Source organism: Nomascus leucogenys, chromosome 12, assembly GCF_006542625.1.
Source record: "Nomascus leucogenys isolate Asia chromosome 12, Asia_NLE_v1, whole genome shotgun sequence".
NCBI lineage: Eukaryota > Metazoa > Chordata > Mammalia > Primates > Hylobatidae > Nomascus > Nomascus leucogenys.
The window spans coordinates 87,893,966-87,919,877 of NC_044392.1; the positions used below are offsets into that span (position 1 = coordinate 87,893,966).

A 25,912-nucleotide genomic window follows, 5' to 3' on the forward strand; every position below is an offset into this window, starting at 1 on the left:
GTTGTTACCATGATACCAGCAGGACGTATCATATTGTTTGACTAAGGGGGATTTTTAGGAGTTCATAATTAATCACTGCCCCTATAATTGAAATGGATAGTCTGCGAAGATTCTATTTAATTTGTACAGCAAAAAATTTACCAGAACCAATAAAGAGACCTGAATGTCATAACCTTAAAGGAGATTTACAGCATCTTGTCATTGGCTTTTTGACTCATGGCTATTATAATAGGAAGACAAAGTGGAAGCCTTTGGAACTGCCCTTATCTACTAAAAGATTAAACCAAAGGCAATACCATAGTCCTAGGGGAATTCCAGTGATTAGTGGCACTATTAAAGAGTGCAAAGATGTAAAGGTGGTGATTTTCCATCACACTTTCATTTAACCTTCTGTTTGTCCTCTGCAAACAGAAGGTTATCTAAAATGTTGCTTTTTAATTTTGAAGTATTATTTGTATTCAAGTATCTTTATTCTATTTCATTGTCTGCTATTTTTACATTCTAGTCCCTATTTGTTGCCATGAAGGTAGAAATCACAATTTCTACCCAACACTGTAGTGTTGCATCCTACACACAAATGTACTTTAGTGAGCTGATATGTTTATGTTTATGTATCATCTATGGCTTTTCTTGGTACGACAATGGCAGAGTTAAATAGTATCACAGAGACCATATGACCTGCCGAACCTATTAATAAAATACTATCTGACTGTATGAGCCCATTTTCATACTGCTAGAAAGAATTGCCTGAGACTGGGTAATTTATAAAGGAAAGGGGTTTAAGTGACTCACAGTTCAGCGTCGCTGGGGAGGCCTCAGGAAACTTACAATTATGACGGAAGGTGAAGGGGAAGCAGGACACCTTCTTCGTTAAGGAGAAGTGCCCAGTGGAGGGGGAAGAGCCCCTTACAAAACCATCAGATCGCTTGAGAACTCACTAGCATGGGGGTAAACTGCCCCCATGATTCACTTACCTTCACCTGGTCGCTCTTTTGACACGTGGGGATTATGGAACTGCCCCCATGATTCAATTACCTTCACCTGGTCTCTCTCTTGACACGTGGGGATTATGGGGATTATAATTCAAGATGGGATGTGGTTGGAGACTCAGAGCCTAACCATATCACTGACCCTTTGCTGAAAATGTATTAATTCTGTCTCCCACTTTAAATTATGAAAGGGACAATTACAGTACTGGTGGAAAAACATTGCTGGAGTGCTTTAGTGAAACCAATTATTTAGGTAGCAGCATGCCACGGTTACGGCTTAGTTGACAGTTACTCGACTTGTGAACTTCATAGGTTGGTGTACGATTCTTAACATGAATATTAAGTAGAGGCATTGAATGAAGATAATTTTCCGATTATAATCTTGCTTTGCTTCTTCAGGACTTTATAAACCAGACCAGCTGGCTGTAGCACAGATACGAAAGACTTTGAGACCTTGAAGGCACCTTGAAGAACATCCTCAGGCTTCCTCATTTAACAGGAAAAAACCTGAGGCCCAGGGAGGCATCTCAGCTAAAAATACTACTATACATTTAAAAGGAGGTTTCTTCCCGTCGCAGTTGCCTTCACGTTTTCAAATCTTCTCTTTAAAAAGCAAAAGCAGGGCACATCCAGGCCAAGCGCCAGAAAACTCGGAATTGGCTTTATTTCCTTTTTTTCTAGTTGGGCTCGGTTATGATTTTCGGTAACGTAGACAAGTGCTGTCCTTTTCCATAAACAAACGCTTAAAACAAATTTTACCCGAGAAACAAGGATAGACACGAAGCTGCCCTCCCTGACCCGTTCCTCACCCTCGCCAATAGCGACAGGCGCTGCCCGCCGTCCCTAACCCGGACCAATCAGCAGCCTGCTGCGGGCCTGACGGGAGGGGCGGGGCCGCCGTTGCCAGAGAAGCCACTAGCCGGTTACTAGCTGCGCTTTTGTTCTACTTGAGCGGGCACTCTTCCGCGGCAAGCAGGTCTAGGAATTCGCCTGCTTCCCACCTCGCGTCCCTTGCCTTCCTTCCTAGTCTACCCACTGTAGTGCCCCCTGCGTCCCGCTCCCTCCTAGCCGACCCAGAGCACAAGAAGGATTGCCAGGGTTTCCACTGCAGCAGCCCTGGCGCCTCTGACCCTTTTTTTATAGCGCGGCGATGGCGGGCTGACGTCACGAAGACGTGCGGACGCAGCGGCGGGGGCGTAAGTACGCCTTTTGGGTTGGGGACGACTTTGTGGGGAGCCTAGCTGCTGCTGAGCGTTTACCGCGGGAGCCGTTAGAGGTCTGGAGGTGAGGCAGTGGTGGGTCCCGGAAGTAACAGGCCCTCGCGCCTACCCAGCCCCCTCCGCGCAAACCCTCCACCTCCCTCAGGCTGACTACCTGGCCTGGGAAAAGGGCGGCGAGACTCTTAGGAAGGTTGTGGTCCCTGGGACATCAGGGCAGATGTTAGCGTGAGGTGGGCTTGTCCAGAACGAAGTCCTGACCGGGCTGTTCCTGGATATGGTTGCGTTTCTTTCAGAAATAGTGACCTCTTAATCATTGGGCTGGCTTTTAAGCGCCCATCATGTGATATATCAGATTGTAGGAAGCCCTGGGGGCTTCGTAAGTGAGGTATATTACAGGAATCCTCAGGAAATAATTCCTTCTCCAGGATTCCTCTAGGTCCCAGCCCCTGTAGGCGACCCCTCTAGTGCGAGATTGACCTAGGGTCGTGGAGAGTGCTAAAGGCCGACTTGTGTTCAGTCCCAGCTCTGCCACTGAACCCGCTGTGTGGCCTTGTCTAGGTCACTGAACCTTCCTGGCTTCCTTACTGATAACTGTAAAATGGAGACAATAATCATCACTTTGGGGTGGTTGTAATACGAGATTAAGTAAACGCAGGGCCATTAAGGTGGCACCGAATGTAGGTGGTTAGTGATTGGTGGTGCTTGTTATTTACTGAGAATAACCATACTGGGGCTGCTGTTGGGGATAAAATCTATTTCGAAGACAGTTTCCTCATCACGCAACGCATAGTACGGTTTCAAGTGCTTTTGAATGAACGAGGTTCTTGGAGTTTTAAGTGCAACTTAGTTGTGGTTAAAGAAACAAACCGGGCCGGGCGCGGTGGCGCATACCTGTAATCCCAGCACGTTGGGAGGCCGAGGTGGGCGGATCACAAGGTCAGGAGATCGAGACCATCCTGGCCAACACGGTGAAACCCCGTCTCTACTAAAACAAATACAAAAAATTAGCTGGGCGTGGTGGCGGGCGCCTGTAGTCTCAGCTACTCAGGAGGCTGAGGCAGGAGATGGCGTGAACCCAGGAGGCGGAGCTTGCAGTGAGCCGAGATCGCGCCACTGCACTCCAGCCTGGGCGACAGAGCGAGACTCTGTCTCAAAAAAAAAAAAAAAAAGCAGAAAACCTGTCTGCTTTTGAAATTAGTTTGATATTTTGCTTATAGTAAGAATGTCATGATCATGTATGATCTGCTTTTTGCTTCTCTTTTTCATCTTCTTATTTCACAATGGATGTGTATTTATAGTGTAGTTTTTCAATCCCAAAAGTTCCTTGTGACAGACTTTAGAACAATGGAATTTAGTGATCTGGTCAGGGTCTGCTCTCTCTCTTTAGAATTGTAGTCTGTGCTTTTAGGTAGCTCAATCTTATTCATTACTCATTTCCTTGTCCAAAACAGTTTTAATCTTTTGAATCTAAATTGAATTTATAAGTATTAAAACCTGACTGAATAAAGGCAAGTTTGTGGGGGTACTTTTTGCTTTGTAGATTTTTATATTTATGTTTTCGTATCATGGCTTTTTTTTTTTTTTTTTTTTTTTGAGATGGAGTCTCGCTCTGTCGCAGTGGAGTGCAGTGGCGTGATCTCGGCTCACTGCAACCTCCGCCTCCCAGGTTCAAGCGATTCTCCTGCCTCAGCCTCTCTGGAGTAGCCGGGACTACAGGCACCCGCCACCATGCCTGGCTAATTTTTGTATTTTTAGTAGAGACGGGGTTTCACCATCTCATGGCTTTTAATTCAAAACTGAGTTCCACCAATTCCTTACTTGTAATCTTGGACAAGCTGTTTAACTCTTCTAAGATTTAATTTCCTTATTTATAGCTTTTTAATAGCAACCTTATGAAGCTTTTGTGAGATGATGTTTATAAGGTCAGTCAGTGCTCTGCTCAGTAAATGGCAACAGCTGTCATGTTGAAGGAAAGGAATATGCTTTATGTTTATCTGGTACAGGATGGTGACTTTATTTGGGATTAGACAATATTCTGAACATCTTTGGCCCAGTCTTTTTCCGAGTAATTGTGCTCTATATGGACACTCAAAAGTGTCCGAGTTTAAACAATAAATAATTTAGTCACCCTAACTTATATTTGAGAACCTAATCTATGCTCCCCACTGTGTTAGGAATTTTTTAGGGCACAGAGTGATGCGTATATTTGTCCTCACAGTTAATAGCAAGTTTAAAAGAAAACTAAAATATGAGCATTTATGGAGCAATTAAATTCTAAACTATATGATTCTGAAAATACTTTTGTTTGGAGTTCTTGGTGGGCTGTAGAAATCAGGGCAATACTTTGAGAAGGAAATGGGATGTTGGCTTTGAAGTACATGCCGCGTTTACAGACCAGTCACTCTTGCTGTCAACTCTTCTGCCTATATTATCCAATCTGCAGCCCATCTTTTAAATATACATCCTTCTTTATTCATTGGAGAGAGGCATTAGCCAATTAGTTATCTAAGCTAATCTCTTTGTATCAGAAAATGTTTTTTCCGTTTTGGTAGCTTTTACCTATAAAATTTATTTTCCAGCTTTTTGCCTTTTTCCAAACTTCCTATACTTTTTTTTTTCATACAGTTACCACTCTAGTGAACTTTTGACTAGTGTCCAGAATAGTAGGGGGAAAAAAAGAGCATTCCTACATCTACTTTGTGTTCCTTGCTGAATATTTCATGGTGACTTGTTTCAATAGAAGCTGTGTTTGAAGCCAGTGGAAGTTAGTTTTCTAAGAATTCGTGTTTGGGAAAACAAAATGTGCAGGTTTCATATGCTATTCTCTTCAGAGAGATTATTTTAAAATACGTATTCGTCTGAAGTTAGTTAATTCACTTAGTCTGATCTGCCATGGACCATGATTTTCCTTTTTCTCTGACCATGGCTGGCATCATGATCCCTGAACAGTTATCCCCAAATGCTTGCTGTTGGCCACAATGGAACATAGTTTAGTGAATGTAGCTGGATCAGCATAGCCTACAAGCACTCCTGGAAAAAGCTTTAAGTACATGTCCTCTTGGCAGTAGACTGGCAAAATTGTCTCTGTATAGGAAATTTAAATCTTTAAACATTTTAAAATATTTTAAAAGTGCTCATCTTTAAGGATTTTTAAATGGTTTTTTAAAATTTTTTATTTCCATAGGTTTTTGGGGAACAGGTAGTATTTGGTTGCATGAGTGAGTTCTTGAGTGGTGATTTGTGAGATTTTGGTGCACCCATCCCTGAGCAGTGTACACTGAATCCAATTGGTAGTCTTTTATCACTCACCCCCTTCCCACCCTTTCACCCTGAATCTCCAAAGTCCACTGATTGATTCTTATGCCTTTGTATCCTCATAGCTTAGCTCCCACTTATGAGTGAGAACATATGATGTTTGGTTTTCTATTGCTGAGTTACTTCTCTAAGAGTAATAGTCTCCAATTCCATCCATGTTGCTGCGGATGCCATTAATTTATTCCTTGTTATGGCTGAGTAGTATTTTATCATATATATATTATATATATATGTATATCACAGTTTTTTTACTCATTGTTTGATGGACATTGTGTTGCTATAAACATGCATGTGCAAGTATCTTTTCTATATAATGACTTCTTTTCTTCTGGGTAGATGGCTAGTAGTGAGATTGCTGGATCAAATGGTAGCTCTACTATTAGTTCTTTAAGGAATCTCCACACTGTTTTCCATGGCGGTTGTACTAGTTTACATTCCCACCAACAGTGTAGAAGTGTTCTCTTTTCACTGCATCCATGCCAACATCTATTATTTTTTTTTGATTATGGCTGTGCTTGCAGGCGTAAGGTGGTATCACATTGTGGTTTTGATTTGCATTTCCCTGATCATTAGTGATGTTGAGCATTTTTTCATGTTTGTTGGCCATTTGTATATATTCTTTTGAGACTTGTCTATTTATGTCCTTAGCCCACTTTTTGATGGGATTGTTTTTTTCTTGCTAATTTGAGTTCATTGTAGGTTTTGGATATTAGTCTTTTGTCAGATGTATAGATTGTGAAGATTTTCTCCCACTCTGTGGGTTGTCTGTTTACTCTGCTGACTATTCCTTTTGCCATGCAAAAGCTCTTTAGTTTAATTAAGTCCCAGCTATTTATCTTTATTTTTATTGCATTTATTTTTGGGTTCTTGGTCATGAAATCTTTGCCTAAGCCAATATCTAGAAGGGTTTTTCTGATGTTATCTTCCAGAATTTTTATAGTTTCAGGTCTTAGATTTAAGTCTTTGATCCATCTTGTGTTGATTTTTGTGTAAGGTGAGAGATGAGGATCCAATTTCATTCTCCTACATGTGGCTTGCCAATTATCCCAGCACCATTTGTTGAATAGGGTGTCTTTTCCCCACTTTATGTTTTTGCTTGCTTTGTCAAGTATCAGTTGGCTGTAAGTATTTGGGTTTATATCTGGGTTCTCTATTCTGTTCCATTGGTCTGTGTGCCTATTTCTATACCAGTACCATGCTGTTTTGGTGACTGTGGCCTTAGAGTATAGTTTGAAGTTGGGTAATGTGATGTCTTTTCACCTAGTCTTGCTTTGGCTATGTGGGCTCTTTTTTGGTTCCAAGTGAATTTCAGGATTGTTTTTTCTAGTTCTGTGAAGAGTGATGATGGTATTTTTATGCGAATTGCATTGAAATTGTAGATTGCTTTTGGCATTATGGCCCTTTTCACAATATTGATTTGACCCATCCATGAGCATGGGATGTGTTTCCATTTGTTTGTGTCATCTATGATTTCTTTCAGCAGTGTTTTATAGTTTTCCTTGTAGAGGTCTTTCATCTCCTTGGTTAGGTATATTCCTAAGTATTTTATTTTATTTTGTTTTGTTTTTGCAGCTATTGTAAAAGTGCTTGAGTTCTTGATTTGATTATCAGCATGGTCACTGTTGGTGTATTGCAGTGCTACTGATTTGTGTACATTAATTTTGTATCTTGAAACTGCTGAATTTATCAGTTCTAGGAGCTTTTTGGAGGAGTCTTTAGGATTCTCTAGGTATAGAGTCATACCATCAGCAAACAGCAACGGTTTGACTTCCTCTTTACCTATTTGGATGCCCTTTATTTCTTTCTCTTCTCTGATTGCTCTGGCTAGGACTTCCAGTACTATGTTGAATACAGATGATGAGAGTGGGCATCTTTGTCTTGTTTCAGTTCTCAGAGGGAATGCTTTCAACTTTTCCCCATTCAGTATTATGTTGGCTATGGGTTTGTTATAGATGGCTTTTATTACATTGAGGTATGTCCCTTGTATGCCGATTTTGCTGGGGGTTTTAATCATAAAGGGATGCTCGATTTTGTCAAATGCTTTTTCTGCATCTATTGAGATGATCGCTTGATTTTTTTTAATTCTGTTTATGTGGTGTATCACATTTATTGACTTGTGGATGTTAAACCATCCCTGCATCCCTGGTATGAAACCCACTTGATCATGGTGGATTATCTTTTTGATACGTTGTTGAATTCGGTTAGCTAGTATTTTGTTAATAATTTTCTTTTTTTTTTTTGAGACGGAGTCTCACTCTGTTGCCAGGCTGGAGTGTAGTGGCATGGTCTTGGCTTACTGCAACCTCCGCCTCCCGGGTTCAAGCATTTCTCTGCCTCAGCCTCCGGAGTAGCTGGGATTACAGGTGCCCGCCACGATGCCCAGCTAATTTTTGTATTTTTAGTAGAGACAGGGTTTCACCATCTTGGCCAGGCTGGTCTTGAACTCCTGACCTCGTGATCCACCCGCCTCAGCCTCCCAAAGTGCTGGGATTACAGGCGTGAGCCACCACGCCTGGCCTTTTAAGAATTCTTGCATCTATGTTCATCAGGGATATTGGTCTATAGTTTTCTTTTTTGGTAATGTCCTTTCCTGCTTTTGGTATTAGGGTGATACTGGTTTCATAGAATGATTTAGGGAGGATTCTCTCTTTCTGTATCTTGTAGAGTAGTGTCAATAGGATTGGTACCAGTTGTTCTTTGAACGTCTGGTAGAATTAAGCTGTGAATCTATCTGGTCCTGGACTTTTTTTTGTTGTTGTTGGTAATTTTTAAAATACTATTGCAGTCTCACTGCTTGTTATTGGTCTGTTCAGGGTTTCTCATTCTTCCTGATTTAAGCTAGGAGGGTTGTATCCAGGAATTTATCCATCTCCTCTAGGATTTCTAGTTTATGTGTGTAAAGGTGTTCATAGTAGCCTGAGTGATCTTTTGTATTTCTGTGGTGTCAGTTGTAATATCTCCCGTTTCATTTCTAATTGAGCTTATTTGAATCTTTTCTCTTCTTGATTAATCTTGCTAATCGTCTATCAATTTTATTTATCTTTTCAAAGGACCAGCTTCTTGTTTCATTTATCTTTTGTATTTTTTTTTTCAGTTTCATTTTGTTCTGCTCTGATCTTGGTTATTTCCTGCCTTCTGTTGGGTTTGGGTTTGTTTTGTTCTTGTTTCTCTAGTTTCTTGAGATGTGACCTTACATTGTCTGTTTGTGTTCTTTCAGACTTTTCAATGTAGGCATTTAAGGCTATGAACCTTTCTCTTAGTACCCAGAGGTTTTGATAGATAGTGTCACTCTTATCATTCAGTTTGAAGAATTTAAAGTTATCTTTAAAATGATTTGATCATTAAACATGTATACAGAATATGTGTCTTTGTTTCACCCACCACTAACAAGTTGTACAAAAGTATATTTGTCAGTTAACAGTATATTCCACATTACTGAAAACATTTTATTGTGAAATGTCTGCTTTTCTATGCAAGAATACATTTGGTCCAATAAAATGATAGCATTTCTTATAAAGTAGGACTTTTTATGCTAAATAAAATTATTACATTTTTGTTCAACACATATTTTTTGTTACACAATTATCACAACACAAAAGCAGTGGAGTGCCTTGGAATCTCTGAACAATATTTATCCTGGAGAAGATGACTGTCGATAATTTTCATGGAAATTCCTGAGACAAATAGTTCTCTTCCTTGTGTGTTGAGAAATCAGTAATGTAATGTAGATTCCATTTTAGAATGTTAGGTAGAAAGTCATTCTGAATTCCTAGTTTTACAGTGTATTGATTTTATTTATTTGTTTACCCTTTAAGATAAATGGCAGTTACCAGTTATACGTGATGAAGCAGAAAAATTTTATGACTTTATCTTATGATAAAACTTTTAGAAAAGTTGTGTATAAAATACCAATACCTAACTAGTCTTATCTTGTAAAATATTTTCTACAAATTGAAAATTTCTGTCTTCTTACATTGTTTTTTAAACTTTTATTCCAAATATAGGAACCATTTGTCTTTTAATGATCCCTGAAAAGACAAATCAAGGGGTGAATTTAAAAAAAAAGGTAAACAGTCTTTAGTCATTATATTCTTTAAAAGCTCTAAGCCTTATGTGTTTTCCTTCCATTATTGCTTAGCTTTTACGAGGCTTGTAGGTGCTGAGGATTCAAATATAAAAAAGACATTCTTTCTTGAGATTCCAGTCCACAGAGAGACAAATATGACAAATATTTAAACAAGTAAAGGGTTGGTACCAGTTGCTCTCTGTATGGGATAGCTATTGCAACTGAACGAATTAGTAGATGATGGTTCTCTTGATTGCAGTGACTTATCCCGAACATATTCTTCCTAACTTTCAGGTTTGGTTTTTTATTTTATTTTGTGTACTTGTAATTCTTCTAGTCTATAAATAGCTCAAAATATTGTTATACCATTGTAATAGATGTTGCATATTTGCAGCGTTCAAGGGAATCATCTTAGACTATCTGTTGGTTACTTAGCAGTTCTTTTTGGACTTCACTTTCTGGTATTTGAAAAATATGACCATACTTCTTTGGCCTGTTTCCTAAATATTTGTCTCTATAGTATATAGAACATTCAGATAAAATGTATACATTTTATGGACACTTTGGAAGGTTTCTGAATGGCTAATTTAAATAATCTTCAACCTGTAATTTCACTTCTACTCTAAGTGTTAAAAATTCCTGAATGTAATATGTTTTGTAATACAGACATATAAAACTAAATTACAAGGAGGTAAATATCCAAAAAAAATGTAGAAAACCTTAAATATAACCTTTGATTTTGTGTAAACATAAAATGAAGTCAAGGAACACATTACCACGTATTGTTAGAGTTGGGAAAACAGAGCCTTAATGGTTGCCAGAGCTCTAACTCATTACTTAAATTGGAATAGTTTTGAAGAAATTAATAAATATTCACATTTTTAAAGTGACATCTACAGGTGTGAGTAAAAACAATTAGTAACATTTGGAAGTAATGTCATCTGTCTGGTCTTTTCATTATCAACAATAATATTCTAGATTGAGTTGGGAATAGGAGTAAGTGAATTTAATTTTGAAAAGTCTACTTGCAATTGAGTATCCTATCCTTTGTAGCTATTGTTGCCAAGTACTTTGGAAAGTTGAATTTCTGCAGATTTAGGCATAAATAACATATATTTCTTATGGCATGGGCCTAATAAGACAGACTATAGGTAACCCATGGTTTTTATATTTGTTTTATAGTCCTGCTGGGTTCAAATATTGTAATACTTCAAGAAATAGACTAATAAAGATTTTTACACTCTTGTGATTATTTAGGAATTATCAGGCCTTTTGGAAACAGTGTATGGAAATTGGCAATTGTTGAGTGGTTGTGCTATGCAATTTTGATACAATTTTGAATTAGTATAACAATGAGTAGCAGTTATACCTCTTATTTTGTCTTTGAAATGTTATCCTTTTACACATCCTTATAACCTTTATTTTTTATGAGAGTAATGACAAAAAATCTCTATTGAATTAAATTTAATAACTAAAATATTTCCTAGCTTTCAGCTTATGTGGAGAAGTCTCTGTGAAGCCACCTATAAATCCATTTACTGAATTTATGGAGAAGGCTGTAAATGATGGAAGTCATTCTGAAGAACTCTTTTCCCATCTTAAAACTATATCAGAGAAAGAAGATTTACCACGGTGTACCAGTGAAAGTCATCTCAGCTGGTATTCTCATCAGTATCAGGGGAAATCTAAATTTCCGATTCCAGGATTTCCTGTTTTGTCTATAATATAAATTATTTGAATCAAATACAGCATTCTTTTAAGAATATCTTTTCCAAATCTAGTATTTATTTATTAAAATATATTTAATCTGATTACAAAGGTACTCATCTAGCAGAATTCAGCTAGTTTTTTTGAATCTTAATGAAAGCAATTAAAAATGAAAACCTGGCTGGGCGCAATGGATCATGCCTAATCCTAGCACTTTGGGAGGATGAGGCAGGTGGATCACTTGAGGTCAGGAGTTCAAGATCAGCCTGGCCAACATGGTGAAACCCCATCTCTACTGAAAAAATGCAAAAATTAGCCAGATGTAGCATATGCCTGTTGTCCCAGCTACTTGGAAGGCTGCGGTAGAAGAATCACTTGAACCTGGGAGGCGAAGGTCGCAGTGAGCCGAGATAACGCCACTGTACTCCTGGGTGACAGAGCCTGGGTGACAGAGCGAGACTCCATCTCGAAAAAGAAAAAAAAATGAAAACCTCATCTGTTAAGAATTTGTAAAATAAAGCTATTTAAGATAAATGAAAATATATGATATTAGAAATGTAGTTAATGAATGTGAAATCACTGTCATTTGGTATATTACTATATAGCAAATACTTGTCATACTTCTTTAAGTGGGGAATACACTTGTTATTTACATGGAATATTGCCCCCCGTCAAATGGCAATCTTAGTATACCATTACTGTCCGTATGGGTAGCTTAGTCCAGCTTCTGGTTTAACTTGTTATGAATGAAAATATTTTATCATCTATAATCACACTTGACTTTCTGCCCATGTTTTTAATAAGGGACAGGTGTCATTTATAGATAGAATGTTCTTAGGCTCATTACTTGAAGCCAGTTGTGCTTAAGAACACAGATATTTTTGACATAGCCTCTAAGATGCCGTCAGTTGTTAATGAGCCGTTATGTTTTACAAAGAAAGAGAAAAGCTGCCAATTAAAGAGTTTCCATATCACTTGGAATTTTATTTATAAATATTGAAAATGCTCCTTCAAACTTAACTATACATACATCTTTAATCCAAATAACTTTTGTGATTACATACAAGTAAAATATAAGTAAAATATTCTTAAAATTTGCTTACACTCAAAGTCCAAGTTTCGAGCTACTTTTGAACTAAAAGTTGTCCTTGCTATGAAGAGTACTGTATAGGTGATATGGCATTTCTGAGGAGCGTCTTTAAATGAAGTGGATTTAACTTAAATTTTGTATGTGCATTTGTAATTAGCCTGAAGCAGGACATTCTAAATGAAAAGACTGAATTGGAAGCAACACTTAAGGAAGCGGAGTTGGTAACTCGTTCTATAGAATTGCTTTTGCCACTATTTAAGGACACCATTGAAAAGATTAATTTTGAAAATGTGAGTGACTTATGAATATATAATAAAATGAAAAGCTAGTATAATACTCAGAATGCATTAACTGAGGTCTCATATCTTACATAGGTATGCTCACATATGAGTATTTAATACCAAAAATGAGGGTTTCTCAGAATTCTTTATTCCCGTGTCATTAACTACAATTCTTTTCCCGAAAGATAATCTCAGCATACACCTGATAAGAGGCTAAGCTAGAAACAATATATTTTGGATGTTTGAATTACCCGGAGTTCAACTAGAAAATCAGCTTTTCTTAAGAGTGAATTTTAAACTAAAATCTTCTGAGAGATGAAATATATGTTTCTATAGTATTATTTGGAGTAGAGAACTATTTTTAAGTTTCAGCATATTAAAGTTTAAATTAGGGACAAACAATAGATTATCTTCTATAACTTTTATTTAAATAAAGGCCAAAAATGCTTTTAAAATTTAAGCTCTTATTTTGATTTCATTTTATTTTAATGTACTGTATAACAGATCCAATTTACTATTAACAAATTTTGTAACATTTATTATTACTATGCACAAAAGAATGATTTTGTTTAGTAGGAAAAAATGTCGTTTGATAATATATTTTAGAGGGTTTTACTTAATGCTGTCTTAAAATGTGTATGTGGTTCTTATAATTTGGCAGGTGAATCTTTCTGCATCGAATTTGAAGATTTCCGAACAGAAGGAAATATTAACAAAAGAATTAGACACCTTCAAAAGTGTAAAACTAGCTTTAGAACATCTTCTTAGAAAGAGAGACTACAAACAAGTAAGGCATCAACACTAAGCACTCATTTTAATAGTGATATTTCTCATTTGAAGGATACATTATTTTTAAACTGTAGAAATTATTGGTATATTTGAAATGGAAATAATTATTGGAATTTTGTCAGTCATTAATCCATACCTTTAATGTTTCATAAGTAGTTGTATATGAAAACCACGTTTTTATAGAAAATGTGTTTTGGTTTTTCATCTCAAAAACTTTGTTATACTTAGCTGATTCGAATAAAATACACACTTTTTGAGTTTAAGCTCTTTGTACATTATATTTATACATATCTATATATTCTTCTTCTGGTAAAAGCTTTATTGAAATAGAATTCACATACCATACAGTTCTTCCATTTAAATTATAAAGTTCAGTGGTTTTCATTGTATTCACAGAGTTGTGCAGCCATCACCACAGTCAATTTTAAAGCATTTTTACCACTCCAAAAAGAAAGCTTATACACTTTAAATCACCTAAATTATTCTTCTGACTCCCTTTTGGCTTTTTCCTATGATAAAAGTTATTTCAGAATTGTAAAAACTATCTAATATTAGGTAATAGCTTTTGTAATTAAAAGGTTACATGCTGATAGAAAATTGTGATAAGCAGAGAAATATTCTCTTGATCTCAGCACTTAGTGAAACATCACTATTAAGGACTGTTAATTTTATGTTGTGTACATTTTGCAGTATTTTGTTTCTTTATATATGTTATGTGTGCATATATACGTGGTGTTCTAGAAAAATGGAGTAAAACTACTATATTTGTTTTGTAATTGGACTTTTATACTTAACACTGTATCAATATTTTCTCATGTATTGAATATTTTTTGAATAGAAAGGAATCTTAACTCGAGCTCTTTGGACGCTTATGGATCCAAGGATGGCCTTTATGAAATCCATGAGCCCTCTGAAATTCCTTGTACAATTTTGCATTATATGTACATATATATGTGGTTTTGGGTGAAAAGAATTGATAGCTTTTTCACATTCTGAAGCAGAAGTATGACTCTCAAAAATGAATAAATAGTCGTCTATGGTCTCATTTAAAATGGCTATATAGAATTCTGTTACTGATTTGCTGTAATTCTTTAAGAGATTTCTTATTGCTAGAATTTAGATTGTTGATAATTTTTGCCTATTTGTAAACAGCACTGTGTTGCATTCTATACTCTATACAAACTCTATACAAACTTCTTTTGTATAGAGGGTTTTTGTGATTTTAGTGTCATTGGCCTATACTTTCTGAGGCATTCTTTTGAGATCAATTTAGTAAATTAACTAATTTTATAAATTGCAGACCAAAAATAATTTGGAATACTTGGGCAAAAATCTTTTCAATGGTTAACTCTTTTAAAAATCTGAATTAAAAGTCATATTAATTTATTGAGTAATGCTTATTTCACTTCCTACTTTTTTATATAGAGAAATATAATTTGCAATCACTGATTTATAACATTCTTTTCTCAGACAGGAGACAATTTACCCAGCATGTTGCTAGAAAATCTAACTGATAATGAAAGTGAAAATACTGTAAGTCTTTCCACACTTACTTTGTGTCCATTCTTCCTGTCATTGTTATTTGCATGCTGCTTGGTTTTATAAATTAGCCAATATTATCCAAGTTGTGAAATTTCTAATTCTTATTTTATATTTGCTCAAGAATCTTAAGAAGAAGGTATTTGAAAAGGAGGCCCACATCCAAGAACTTTCTTGTTTGTTTCAGAGTGAAAAGGTAAGCAAAATTTGAGCTTTTGAGCTTAATTCATTATATTAATATTGACCCCCTTTTTTTTCCCACCCTGGCTTCAACTCCTCAGAAATAAACACAGAAAAGTGTTTTGAAATTCTAGATTATTTGGATATTTTACAGGTTTTACCTATCAAATATAACATCTTAATTTTATTAAGTATTTTTAGAGTTTTATGGTGTTTGTCAGAATACTTGGCATAAATCACTTCATATAGGAACTGTTTTAAATTTGTATTGTATTTCAATTGGGGGACAAATTAAGGAATTTTAGTGTTTGTAGGAGCATTTTAGGTATATCCATACCTTTATTTAGAAAGATAGATGAGAATTTTAAAAAAGAGATGCTTATCAGGAGCCATTAAATAAAAAAGGTTGGGGAAAAAAACTTAGCCCTGGTTGGGCATGAAATACATTTGTAATAGGGGCGGCAGTTTATGTAAAGTAGTGCTTTGCTTTTTATCAGCTGTTTAGATTGTGCCTCAATCAGGGTAAAATTAAAGATACTGGGCTGGGGATACAGCAAATAATATGGATTTTTTTTTGGTTTTCTCTTTCTCTTTGTTACAGACAAACACTTTGAAAGCAAACCGTTTTTCCCAATCAGTAAAAGTAGTACATGAACGACTACAGATTCAAATTCATAAAAAGGAAGCTGAGAACGATAAGTTGAAAGAATATGTAAAGGTTATATATAAATATGTATCCTTTTTTTAGCTTAAGTGATAAAATTAATGAAAGGCTATAAAGCTTTCCTTAGTTCTAGAATTTGGTGGTTTTAAAATACACAATTGTTGACATGGGAAATACATATTTAAGGTAAATCTTAATATTTGTGGCCTAACTAAAGGTTTGGGTCCAAATTTCAATGTAAGAATGCTGTCTCTGTTTAATACCAATCTAGGAAGGATTTATGGAATTGAATTACTTTAAAAATCATTTCTACTTTATAGTTAATTTATATTTACTGTGGAAAATTTATAGAAAATAAATTTAAATACACCAAAATCGTTAACATTTCGGTGTACATTATTTCAATCTTTTTTCTCCATCTATACATATATACATACATACTTTCACATGTTTAACAGTCAATACAATGTTTATTTTTTGTTACTAATCATAATAATTTTAAAATCAGCCCAACTTTGTTGTTCACAAAATTAAGTAATTCCCTTATTAAACAACTTTGTAGAAGTATAATTAAGGGGAATTTTTTGGTTTAATTATTCTTTTGGAGTCAAAGTCACGTTGAGATAAGAATTTGAGGTGGCATATCATACAATATAAGGTTAACTCTTTTTTTTTTCCGTCAAAGGCAAAGAAGCAATATTCCCACCTTGAGAGGTTACAGAGACTCAAACTCCATTGAGTGTGAGGACTTCTGAGTTAGATTTCTGTTTGGTTTTGCACTCCTGAATCATAGCAGATGTCTGCAACCTGTAGCATGTTTCAAAACCATACTCGAGTTTGTGTGTGTGTGTGTGTGTGTGTGTCTGTGTGTGTGTGTATGTGTATTCCTTTAAAGGGACATTAAGCGGGTTTATGGGGGATATAAATTTTGTATGCTAGGGCACTGCAGATGAACTGGACTTGGTATTGCAGTGGTCTGTCATAGTAAATACAGGAGAACACGTGATTGAATACATCTGATGTGTGATTGAACATATTAGATAATCATCTTTCCCAATTTATCTTAAAGCATAGTGGTTATTTTTTATAACCATGATAATTTGGAGAAAGAACGTAAGGCTAAAATCCTAAAATTTTGCTATGAAATTCTACTATAATTTGAATTCAAATTCTTTTACCAAAATGCTACTGTTAAGAAATGATTAAAATAAACTGAGTCTACGGATTTTTCTACATTTTCTCTCACACACTTTTGGATTTAAGCCATTAAGTAATTAAGCGGTTCAGAATTTAGTTCTTTTTGACTTAGGTTTGACAGTGTTTTTTTTTGTTTTGTTGTTGTGCTTTTTTTTTTAAGAGTATGAATCCAGTGAACTCAATTTGGCAACATCAATCTCAACTTTTTAGCGTTGAGTAATTTGTTTTATTGGGTCTTTTAAAAATTTACATTGTAAATCTCTGGGAACTATCCCACAGATGCCTTGCACCAATTTTTCTTTCTAGATCTTTGTGATGTAGCAATTAGAACATTTTCATATTTTCAGAAGAGACTGAGAATAATTGTCTGTATAAAATGTAACATGTATATACAGACACTGCTTTGAAGATAGAAAAAGAAGATAATCAGCTTTATGTGTTCATTTGGCAAATGACTTGAGAGGTTATTTTGAAATTATAAAAATAATTTGTCGTTTCAGTATACTCCTTGATAGTGCGTAAGTGTGGGATTTGATAAATCTGGTGAGAAGATCGTGTCTGGAACCCTGTTCAAAAAGAAAATTTAGTTTCTATGTTTAGAAGTTTTTTAACCTAAGACAGCAACTATTCATGGTGTGATGATGACACCGTGTGGACTTTTAGAGGAATGACAGCAGTGTTTCCTGTGGGATGTTCCTTTGTCTTATGTCTACTTACTGTACTGCTGTTTTTCCCCAGCTACTTATGTTTTATGAGATTTTGTTTTTTAAAAACAATTTAAGAATGTATTGCTCCTTCTCTTACTTAGTCACTCTTCAAAGAAATCAAATCTAAATCTTAATATATACTTCTTAATCTCAATTTTAGAGGCAGTTAAGAAGCTTAGATTTTGATGATTGTAGAGTTAAGTTGAAAAGTCCTAGGTTTAGCTTTTACTGTGACTCCTTTGCAATTTTTAAAAATTAAAGTGGCTGTCTAAGGAATGGGAGACTAAAACTTAAATTCTGTAATAATTTCACATTCATTTCAATATTACACAGGTTTCAAAAATGTAAAAACATTAAAATCATAAGTCTTTAAATTAATAGATACTTAATACTCAAATACTTTAAATACACAGTCTTAAAATAATTTGAAATAAAAGCATTTGGGTTATCACATTAAATCACATCCCTCATCTAGCCAGCCTAATATTCTGTCTCATCATGTCACGAAGAGATATGCCAAAGAGATAGTCATGCCAATTAGTTACAATCACATTTAATGATAGAAGCATGTCCTCAATAATACTAATCTTATGACTCTTATAGTCATTAATTTATCTAAACCTGTGTTTGGTCTTGGAATAATGACTTCCATAAATTTACTTTATTGGATAAAGAAGTATTTTATTATCTTTAATGTAACTCTAGTGTCAGGGCATGCCCCCTAATTCTAGTAAATTAAAATTTGGTAAATAAATCTGTTTATCTCATCTATAGCCTTCTTAAAGATTATAATCATATCTTTAAGATTTTATCTTTCAAAGTGAAGAGTCCTAATATATTTGGGGAGCTACCAATTCCTTTGAACATTGGTACATATTTGGATTGTTTTTAGCTCAATTATGTTTTTTTAAACTAGTTTTTAAAACTAGTATGATGTATAATATTCTAGATGTGAACTAAAAAAACTATTTGAGTTAATCACAGAAGTTTCAAGGAAGTTAGTGTTTGTACCGTAATCACTAATATTAGCATTAGTTTGATATAGGATTATATGTTTTAAATTTGCATCCTTTAACAGGTTATAGAGAAGCATTGGTCCCCAATGTGTAGAGGATTATTGTATTAGGCCATTTTAACATTGTTATAAAGAAATACCTGAGACTGCATAGTTTATAAAGAAAAGAAGTTTAATTGGCCCACAGTTCCACAGGCTGTATAGGAAGCATGATTCTAGCATCTGCTCAGCTTCTGGGGAGGCCTCAGGAAACTTACAATTATGGTGGAAGACAAGCAGGGAGTGAGGCATCTCACATGGGGGGAGCAGAAGCAAGAGAGAGAGCAAGTAGGGAGGTGCTGCACACTTTTAAACAACCTGATTTTGCAAGAACTCACTCACTATCAGGAGAACAGCACCAAGAAGATGCTGTAAACCATTCATAAGAAACAACCCCCATGATCCAACCACCTCCCACCAGGCCCCAGCTGCAACACTGGGGGTTACAGTTTGACATGAAATTTGGGTAGGGACACAGATCCAAACTGATATAGTTTGGCTGTGTCCCCACCCAAATCTCATCTTGAATTGTAATCTTCAGAATCCCCATGTGTCTAGAGAGAGATCTGGTGGGAGGTGATTGGATCATGGGGGTGGTTCTCCCATCCTGTTCTCATGATAGTGAGTGAGATCTGATGGTTTTATAAGGGGCTTTGCCCCTTGGCTCTTCACTCTTTTCCTTCCTGCTGCCACATGAAGAAGTTCCCTGCTTCCCTGTCACCTTCTGCCATGATTGAAGTTTCCTGAGGCCTCCCTAGCCATGTGGAACTGTGAGTCAATTAAAACTTGTCCCTTTGTAAATCACCCAGTCTCAGGTATTTCTTTATAGCAGCGTGAGAATGGACTAATACAGTTAATTGGTACTGCAGAGAGTGGGGTATTGCTATAAAGATACCCGAAAATGTGGAAATGACTTTGGAACTAAGTAATGGGCAGAGATTAGAACAGTTTGGACAGCTCAAAAGCAGACAGAAAGATGTGGGGAAGCTTGGAGCTTCCTAGAGGCTTGTTGAATGGTGTTGAGCAAAATGCTGATAGTGATATGGACAATGAAGTCCTGGCTGAGGTAGTCTCAGATAGAGATGAGGAACTTCTTGGGAACTGGAATAAAGGTTACTCTTGCTATGCTTTAGCAAAGAGACTGACGGTATTTTGCCCCTGCCCTAGAGATCTGTGAACTTTGAACTTGAGAGAGATGATTTAGGGTATCTGGTAGAAGAAATTTCTAAGCAGAAAAACATTTAAGATATGACCTGGTTGATTCTGAAAGCTTTCACTTTGATGCATTCACAGAGAGATGGTTTGAAATTGGAACATACGTTTAAAAGGGAAACAGAGCATAAAAGTTTGGAAAATTTGCAGCCTGACCATGCGATAGAAAAGAAACACCGATTTCCTGGGGAGAAATTCAAGCAGTTTGCAGAAATTGGCATAAATAATGAGAAGCCAAATATTAATGGGGAAAATGTTTCTGGGGCATGTCAGAGGTCTTCATGGCAGTCCCTCCCATCATAGGCCCAGAGGCCTAGGAGGAAAAAGTGGTTTTATGGGCTGGGCCCAGAGCCTTGCTGCTTTGTACAGTCTTGGGACTTGGTGCCCTGCATTCTAGTTGTGGCTAAAAGGGACCAATGCATAGCTCAGGCCATTTCTTCAGAGGGTTGATGTCCCAAGCCTTGGTGACTTCCATGTGGTGTTGGGCCTGCAGGTGCACACAAGTCAAGAATTGAGGCTTGGGAACCTCTGCCTAGATTTCAGGGGATGTGTGGAAGTGCCTGGATGTCCAGGCAGAAGTTTGCTCTGGGGGTGGAGCCCTTATGGGGAACCTCTGCTGGGGCAGTGTGGAAGAGAAATATGGGATTGGAGACCCCACATAGAGTCCCCATTGGAGCACTGCCTAGTAGAGCTGTGAGAAGAGGGCCACAGTCCTCCAGACCCCAGAATGGTAGATCCACCGACAGCTTGCACCATGTGCCTGGAAGAGCCACAGATACTCAATGCCAGCCTGGGAAAGCAGCTAGGAAGGGGACTGTACCCTGCAGGCCATGGGGCTGGAGCTGCCAAAGACCATGGGAGCCCACTCCTTGCATCAGCATGACCTAGATGTGAAACATGGAGTCAAGGGAGATTATTTAGGAGATTTAAGATTTAATGACTACACTGCTGGATTTTGGACTTGCATGCGTCCTGTAGCCCCCCTTTTTTTTGGCCAATTTCTTGCATTTGGAATGGGAACATTTACCTAATACCTGTGCCCCATTGTTTCTTGGAAGTAATTAACTTGCTTTTTATTTTACAGGCTCCTAGGCAGAAGGGACTTGCCTTGTCTCAGATGAGACTTTAGACTTGGGCTTTTGGGTTAATGCTGGAATGAATTAAGACTTTGAAGGACTGTTGGAAAGGCATGATTGTGTTTTGAAATGTGAGGACATGAAATTTAGGAGGGGCAAGGGGCAGAATGCTATGGTTTGGCTGTGTCCCCACCCAAATCTCATTTTGAATTGTAATCCTTATAATCTCCACATGTGTAGGGAGAGACCTGGTGGGAGGTGATTGGATCATGGGGGTGGTTTTCCCCATGCTGTTCTCATGATAGTGAGTGAGTTCTCGTGAGACCTGATGGTTTTATAAGGGGCTCTTCCCCCTTTGCTCCTCACTCTTCTCTCTCCTGCCACCATGTGAAGAAGGTCCTTTCGTCCTCTTTGCTTTCTACCATGATTGTAAGTTTCCTGAGATCTTCCCAGCCATGTGGAACTGTGAGTCAATTAAACTTCTTTCCTTTATAAATTACTCAGTCTAGGGTATTTCTTTATGGCAGTGTGAGAATGGAGTAATACACAAACCATATCAGTTATGTACATATTTTTACAATGTTTACATAAACATTGGAGTTCTGAAATAATTTAATTGTTGCTATTTTCTTTTTTAGAGCTTAGAAACCAAGATAGCCAAGTGGAACCTGCAACTGAGAATGAATAAGAATGAGGCTATAGTGATGAAAGAAGCAAGTAGGCAAAAAACTGTAGCTTTAAAAAAGGCATCTAAAGTTTACAAACAAAGGCTTGACCATTTTACAGGAGCTATTGAAAAGCTTACTTCCCAAATTAGAGATCAGGTATGTAAATGCATTCTTTTTAAAATTAACAGATATATTATGTACTTAGTTTATATAATTAATATCATGATGCTTAATGTAGTAATTTTATTCTTTTCTTAATGCCGTTAATACTGGAAAAAACTTACACTTTTTGCTTTAATCTTTTATTTTGAAATATTACATAAAATGTCAAATTTTCATATTGAAATATATCAGCATTTCCTTGGGAACTTTACTTAAAGGAAATATTAAGTGTCCCCCCCCCCACCCACACACACACACACACAAAGGTTCTATTGGCCAACCAACTAAGGGTAATACTTCATGCACATTTCCCCTTGGGACATTGTGTTCTATGTTAGCAAATTAAAGGCTCTGAGAAGGCTTTCAGAAACAGTGGAATGAAGGGTATTGAACTAAGAGTTTCTCACACTTTTTTAACCACAGAGCTATTCTTTTACACACAAAGCGACTCTTGGAACTGGTTCTGAGGAATGCTAGTTTGAGAAATGCTGATTTATGTTATTAGACCCTATGACTTTATTCAGTAATTAACCTCATTTAATCTATGTGATACATTTAAAACGATGTGCTGACATAAACACACCATGTAAAATATATCTTTGGTATAGTACAAATTTGAAAATGGCCTTAGTGCTTTGTTGTTTTTGATAAATTGTATTTATTCAATTACTAATTAATAATTTTTTTTAAAAAGTCTCACTGGTATCCTACCTCTTAAGAACTTATGTTAAGGCTTATAGAATTATTAGAGGCTTTTAGAAATGAAAACAGACTTGTATAAAAAGCTTATTGCAAACAAAATAGTATTTTGTTAACCTTGTGACTTGGGATAAGGAACTTAACCTCTTTAAGCTTCAATTTCCTCATGTATAAAATAGGGGCTCATAATACTCCCTAGCTCATGTATTTGTAGGGAGAGATAAATGAGAAAATATATTTTTGCACTGTCCTTCTTTCTGTTCCTATAATGCATGAAGTTTTTTTCTTTGTTTTGTTGTTTTTCTTGTTTGTTGCTGCATCTGGCTTTAATGTTCTTCCCTGGCTCACAATAGCTCTTTCTTTTTTAATCACTCAGGTATCTTTTCAATTGACATCTCTTCAGAGAGGCCTTTCTTGACCATTCCTTTTGAAGTAGTCCTAAAACAATCATATCAATGTCTTAATTTTTTTCATAGCATTCACTATAATCTGAAACTGTATCATTTATTTTTTCATTTATCACTGCTGTTGTGTTTTGTTTTATTTTTAACTGTTTCCTTCTACTTGAATATAAGTCTCAGAAGGCAGGAGCTTGCTATCCTATTCACCTAAGGTAAGGGTACCATTATTTAAAATAGTACCTTAAGTCTAAAATATGAACAGTTCAGCAATAAGAGCTAAATAATAGTTTAACAAAATGTTATCACATATCTACACAATGCGTAAATTTTGCCAAGGACTACAGAGGGAGATCAAGGACAAGGAGGATTTGTAAAGGTCTGTGGTCTTTGGTAATTAGAAGGTCACTAGTTACTAATTCAGATGCAGTTTCAATGCAGTGGAAGGAAAGGTGAAAAGCGGGATTTTGCTTTATCTGCATGTTATAAGGAGAGATGAAAGAAGAAATGGGGATTTGGAAAGTACTAGAGACAACTGATTCTGACTTTTAGTACCTAGGGGCCAGGATGTTAAATGCTCTATAATTCTGCACACTGAAGAATTAACCCATTTCCTTCTTTGAATATTAGACAGATCCTAATTTTTCTTCTCGTGGCTTAGATATGCCATTTCTCTAAAGCAAAGAGAAAAGGTAGGCCAACTCAAAAAATCTCTAGGAAGGTGATTCCATCACTGACTAGTTTCAACATCTAGGAATGCCATACTGATGAAGTAGGTAATAATTATATTGCTAACACATAAATTCTTTTCTTACTGATAAAACTTCTAAATATCTTAATTTATATTATAAACTTATACTTCATAATTTATACTGAAGCTTATTTTATACAAAATATGAAAACAATACTAGTCTCCAATATATCAAAAATATTACTGTGAAAAAATTTAAACAAAGTGTTGTGCGTACTACATGCTCAGTAAATACTTGCTCAGTAAATGGATGAATGATGAAAGAAAGAAGTACCCAATAAATGTTAATTGTTGTCATTACTGTTTCTAAGCTTTTTGATTTGTAATTACTGGCATTGTGGCCTTCCAGTGTGTTTTTATGTAGAATGTAGATAGGAGGCACAGTGGCTACAGCTCTTTAGGTGGATCTGCAGAGAATTATTTGAGCTATTTATTGTGTGTTTACTGTGCTCCAGGCACTATCAAGGCCCTAGAAATATAGCCATGAACAAAAGCATATAAAAATCCCTACCTCATGGGAGTTCACATTCAAAATGAATAAGTCACTACTACCACTTGTATCTCTTTGTGGACAGTAGCAGTGTTTGAAGGCTGATGGGGTGACCTCTACAAAATAGATCTTGGCGTCATTATAGCAAAGATAAGTAAGGTACATCACTAAATGTTATGGAGCTGTGGAACTGGGGGTAGTTTCTGTGTATATCACAGGGGCTTTCTCCTCTGATGCTTATGTGGTTGTTACCATCTTCTGTATATAGAGCATGAAATTAATTCAAGACCAGCCTGGGTAACATAGCAAGATGCTGTCTCTACTATGTATATATATAATATATACACCATATATATAGAGTAGTTATATATATCAATATATATGTATAATAGATGTATATATAGTATATACATATGTATCTAGATACATTTTATATGTGTGTGTATATATATGGTGGCTGTGGTGGCACACATTTGTAGCCCTAGCTACTAGGGAGGCTGAGGCAGGAGGATCCCTTGCAATCAGGAGTTGGAGGCTGCAGTGAACCATCATGACCATGCCACTGCACTTCAGCCAGGGCAAAAAAAAAAAAAAAAGTAAAATGGAAAGTTCAGTTAAAAAGAAAAGAAATTATCTTAATTATGAAATATTGTTTAAAAATAGTTGCAACATCTTTTAAAATGTTAAGTTGAAACTTCCACTATGTGTATATAAAATAATAGCAATATAGATATTTACTTTAAAATTTTTCTATTCAAAGTTGTACAGTGACTTTATTTATTTCAATAGTTTTTGGGGGACAGGGTTGTTTCTGGTTACCTGGACAACCTCTTTAGTGGTTATTTCTGACATTTTGGTGTACCTATCACCCGAGCATTGTACACTGTACCCAATGTGTATTCTTTTACCCCTCACCTCCCTCCCTCCCTTCCCCCCAATTCCTAAAGTCCTTTATATCAATCTTACGCTTTTGCATTTTCATAGCTTAGCTCCCACTTATGAGTGAGAACATACGATATTTGGTTTTCCATTCCTGAGTCACTTCACTTAGAATGGTGGTCTCCAACTTCATCCAGGTTGCTGCAAATGTTCCTATTAATGGCTGAGTAGTATTCCATGATGGATATATACCATATTTTCTTTATCCGCTCATTGGTTGATGGGCATTTAGACTGGTTCCATATTTTTGCAATTATGAATTGCACTGCTATAAACATGCATGTACAGTTTTCTATATTTGAAGTTCCATACTTTTTGGAAGATTGCTTCCCTGTTTATAATGTATTTGTGTTTAGAGATCTGAACAAAACAAAAATGTTTTAAAATTATAGTATGAATACTTTTATGTATTTTTTAGGAAGCCAAGTTGTCTGAAACAATTTCAGCTTCCAATGCCTGGAAAAGTCATTATGAGAAAATTGTAATAGAAAAAACTGAATTGGAAGTACAGATTGAAACAATGAAAAAGTAAGAAAAAATTTACAATCTTTTATTATTTAGTAAGAGTTTTCACTTTTTAAAAAATTCTTTGAGTTGTTTGTATTTTTATTTTTTTAGATTACATATGGTAAAGGTGCTACTTATATGATTTGATATTTTTGCTATTTATAATTCTATAAAGTTTTCTTACTCTACTATTAAAAATAATTAAAATGATT

At 36.0% G+C, this 25,912-nt stretch overlaps 1 protein-coding gene across 13 annotated transcripts in view; it reads left to right on the forward strand.

Moving 5' to 3' along the window:
- The first annotated feature begins 1,894 nt into the window (after positions 1 to 1,894).
- Positions 1,895 to 25,912, forward strand: part of ODF2L (outer dense fiber of sperm tails 2 like) — a 49,164-nt gene continuing 25,146 nt past the window's right edge. For 5 of the 13 annotated variants that reach the window (XM_030825124.1, XM_030825119.1, XM_030825112.1 and 2 more), the window contains exons 1-10: positions 2,196 to 2,273; positions 9,529 to 9,590; positions 11,078 to 11,249; positions 12,545 to 12,677; positions 13,330 to 13,455; positions 14,928 to 14,990; positions 15,121 to 15,192; positions 15,778 to 15,894; positions 21,725 to 21,910; positions 25,612 to 25,721. In XM_030825124.1, the coding sequence (XP_030680984.1) occupies positions 11,137 to 11,249; positions 12,545 to 12,677; positions 13,330 to 13,455; positions 14,928 to 14,990; positions 15,121 to 15,192; positions 15,778 to 15,894; positions 21,725 to 21,910; positions 25,612 to 25,721 (920 nt within the window). In that variant the 5' untranslated portion in view covers positions 2,196 to 2,273; positions 9,529 to 9,590; positions 11,078 to 11,136. Of the gene's footprint in view, positions 2,274 to 9,528; positions 9,591 to 9,613; positions 11,250 to 12,544; positions 12,678 to 13,329; positions 13,456 to 14,927; positions 14,991 to 15,120; positions 15,193 to 15,777; positions 15,895 to 21,724; positions 21,911 to 25,611; positions 25,722 to 25,912 lie in introns of those variants that run through there. The other 8 variants (XM_030825113.1, XM_030825118.1, XM_003260013.3 and 5 more) reach the window with 8 other exon arrangements.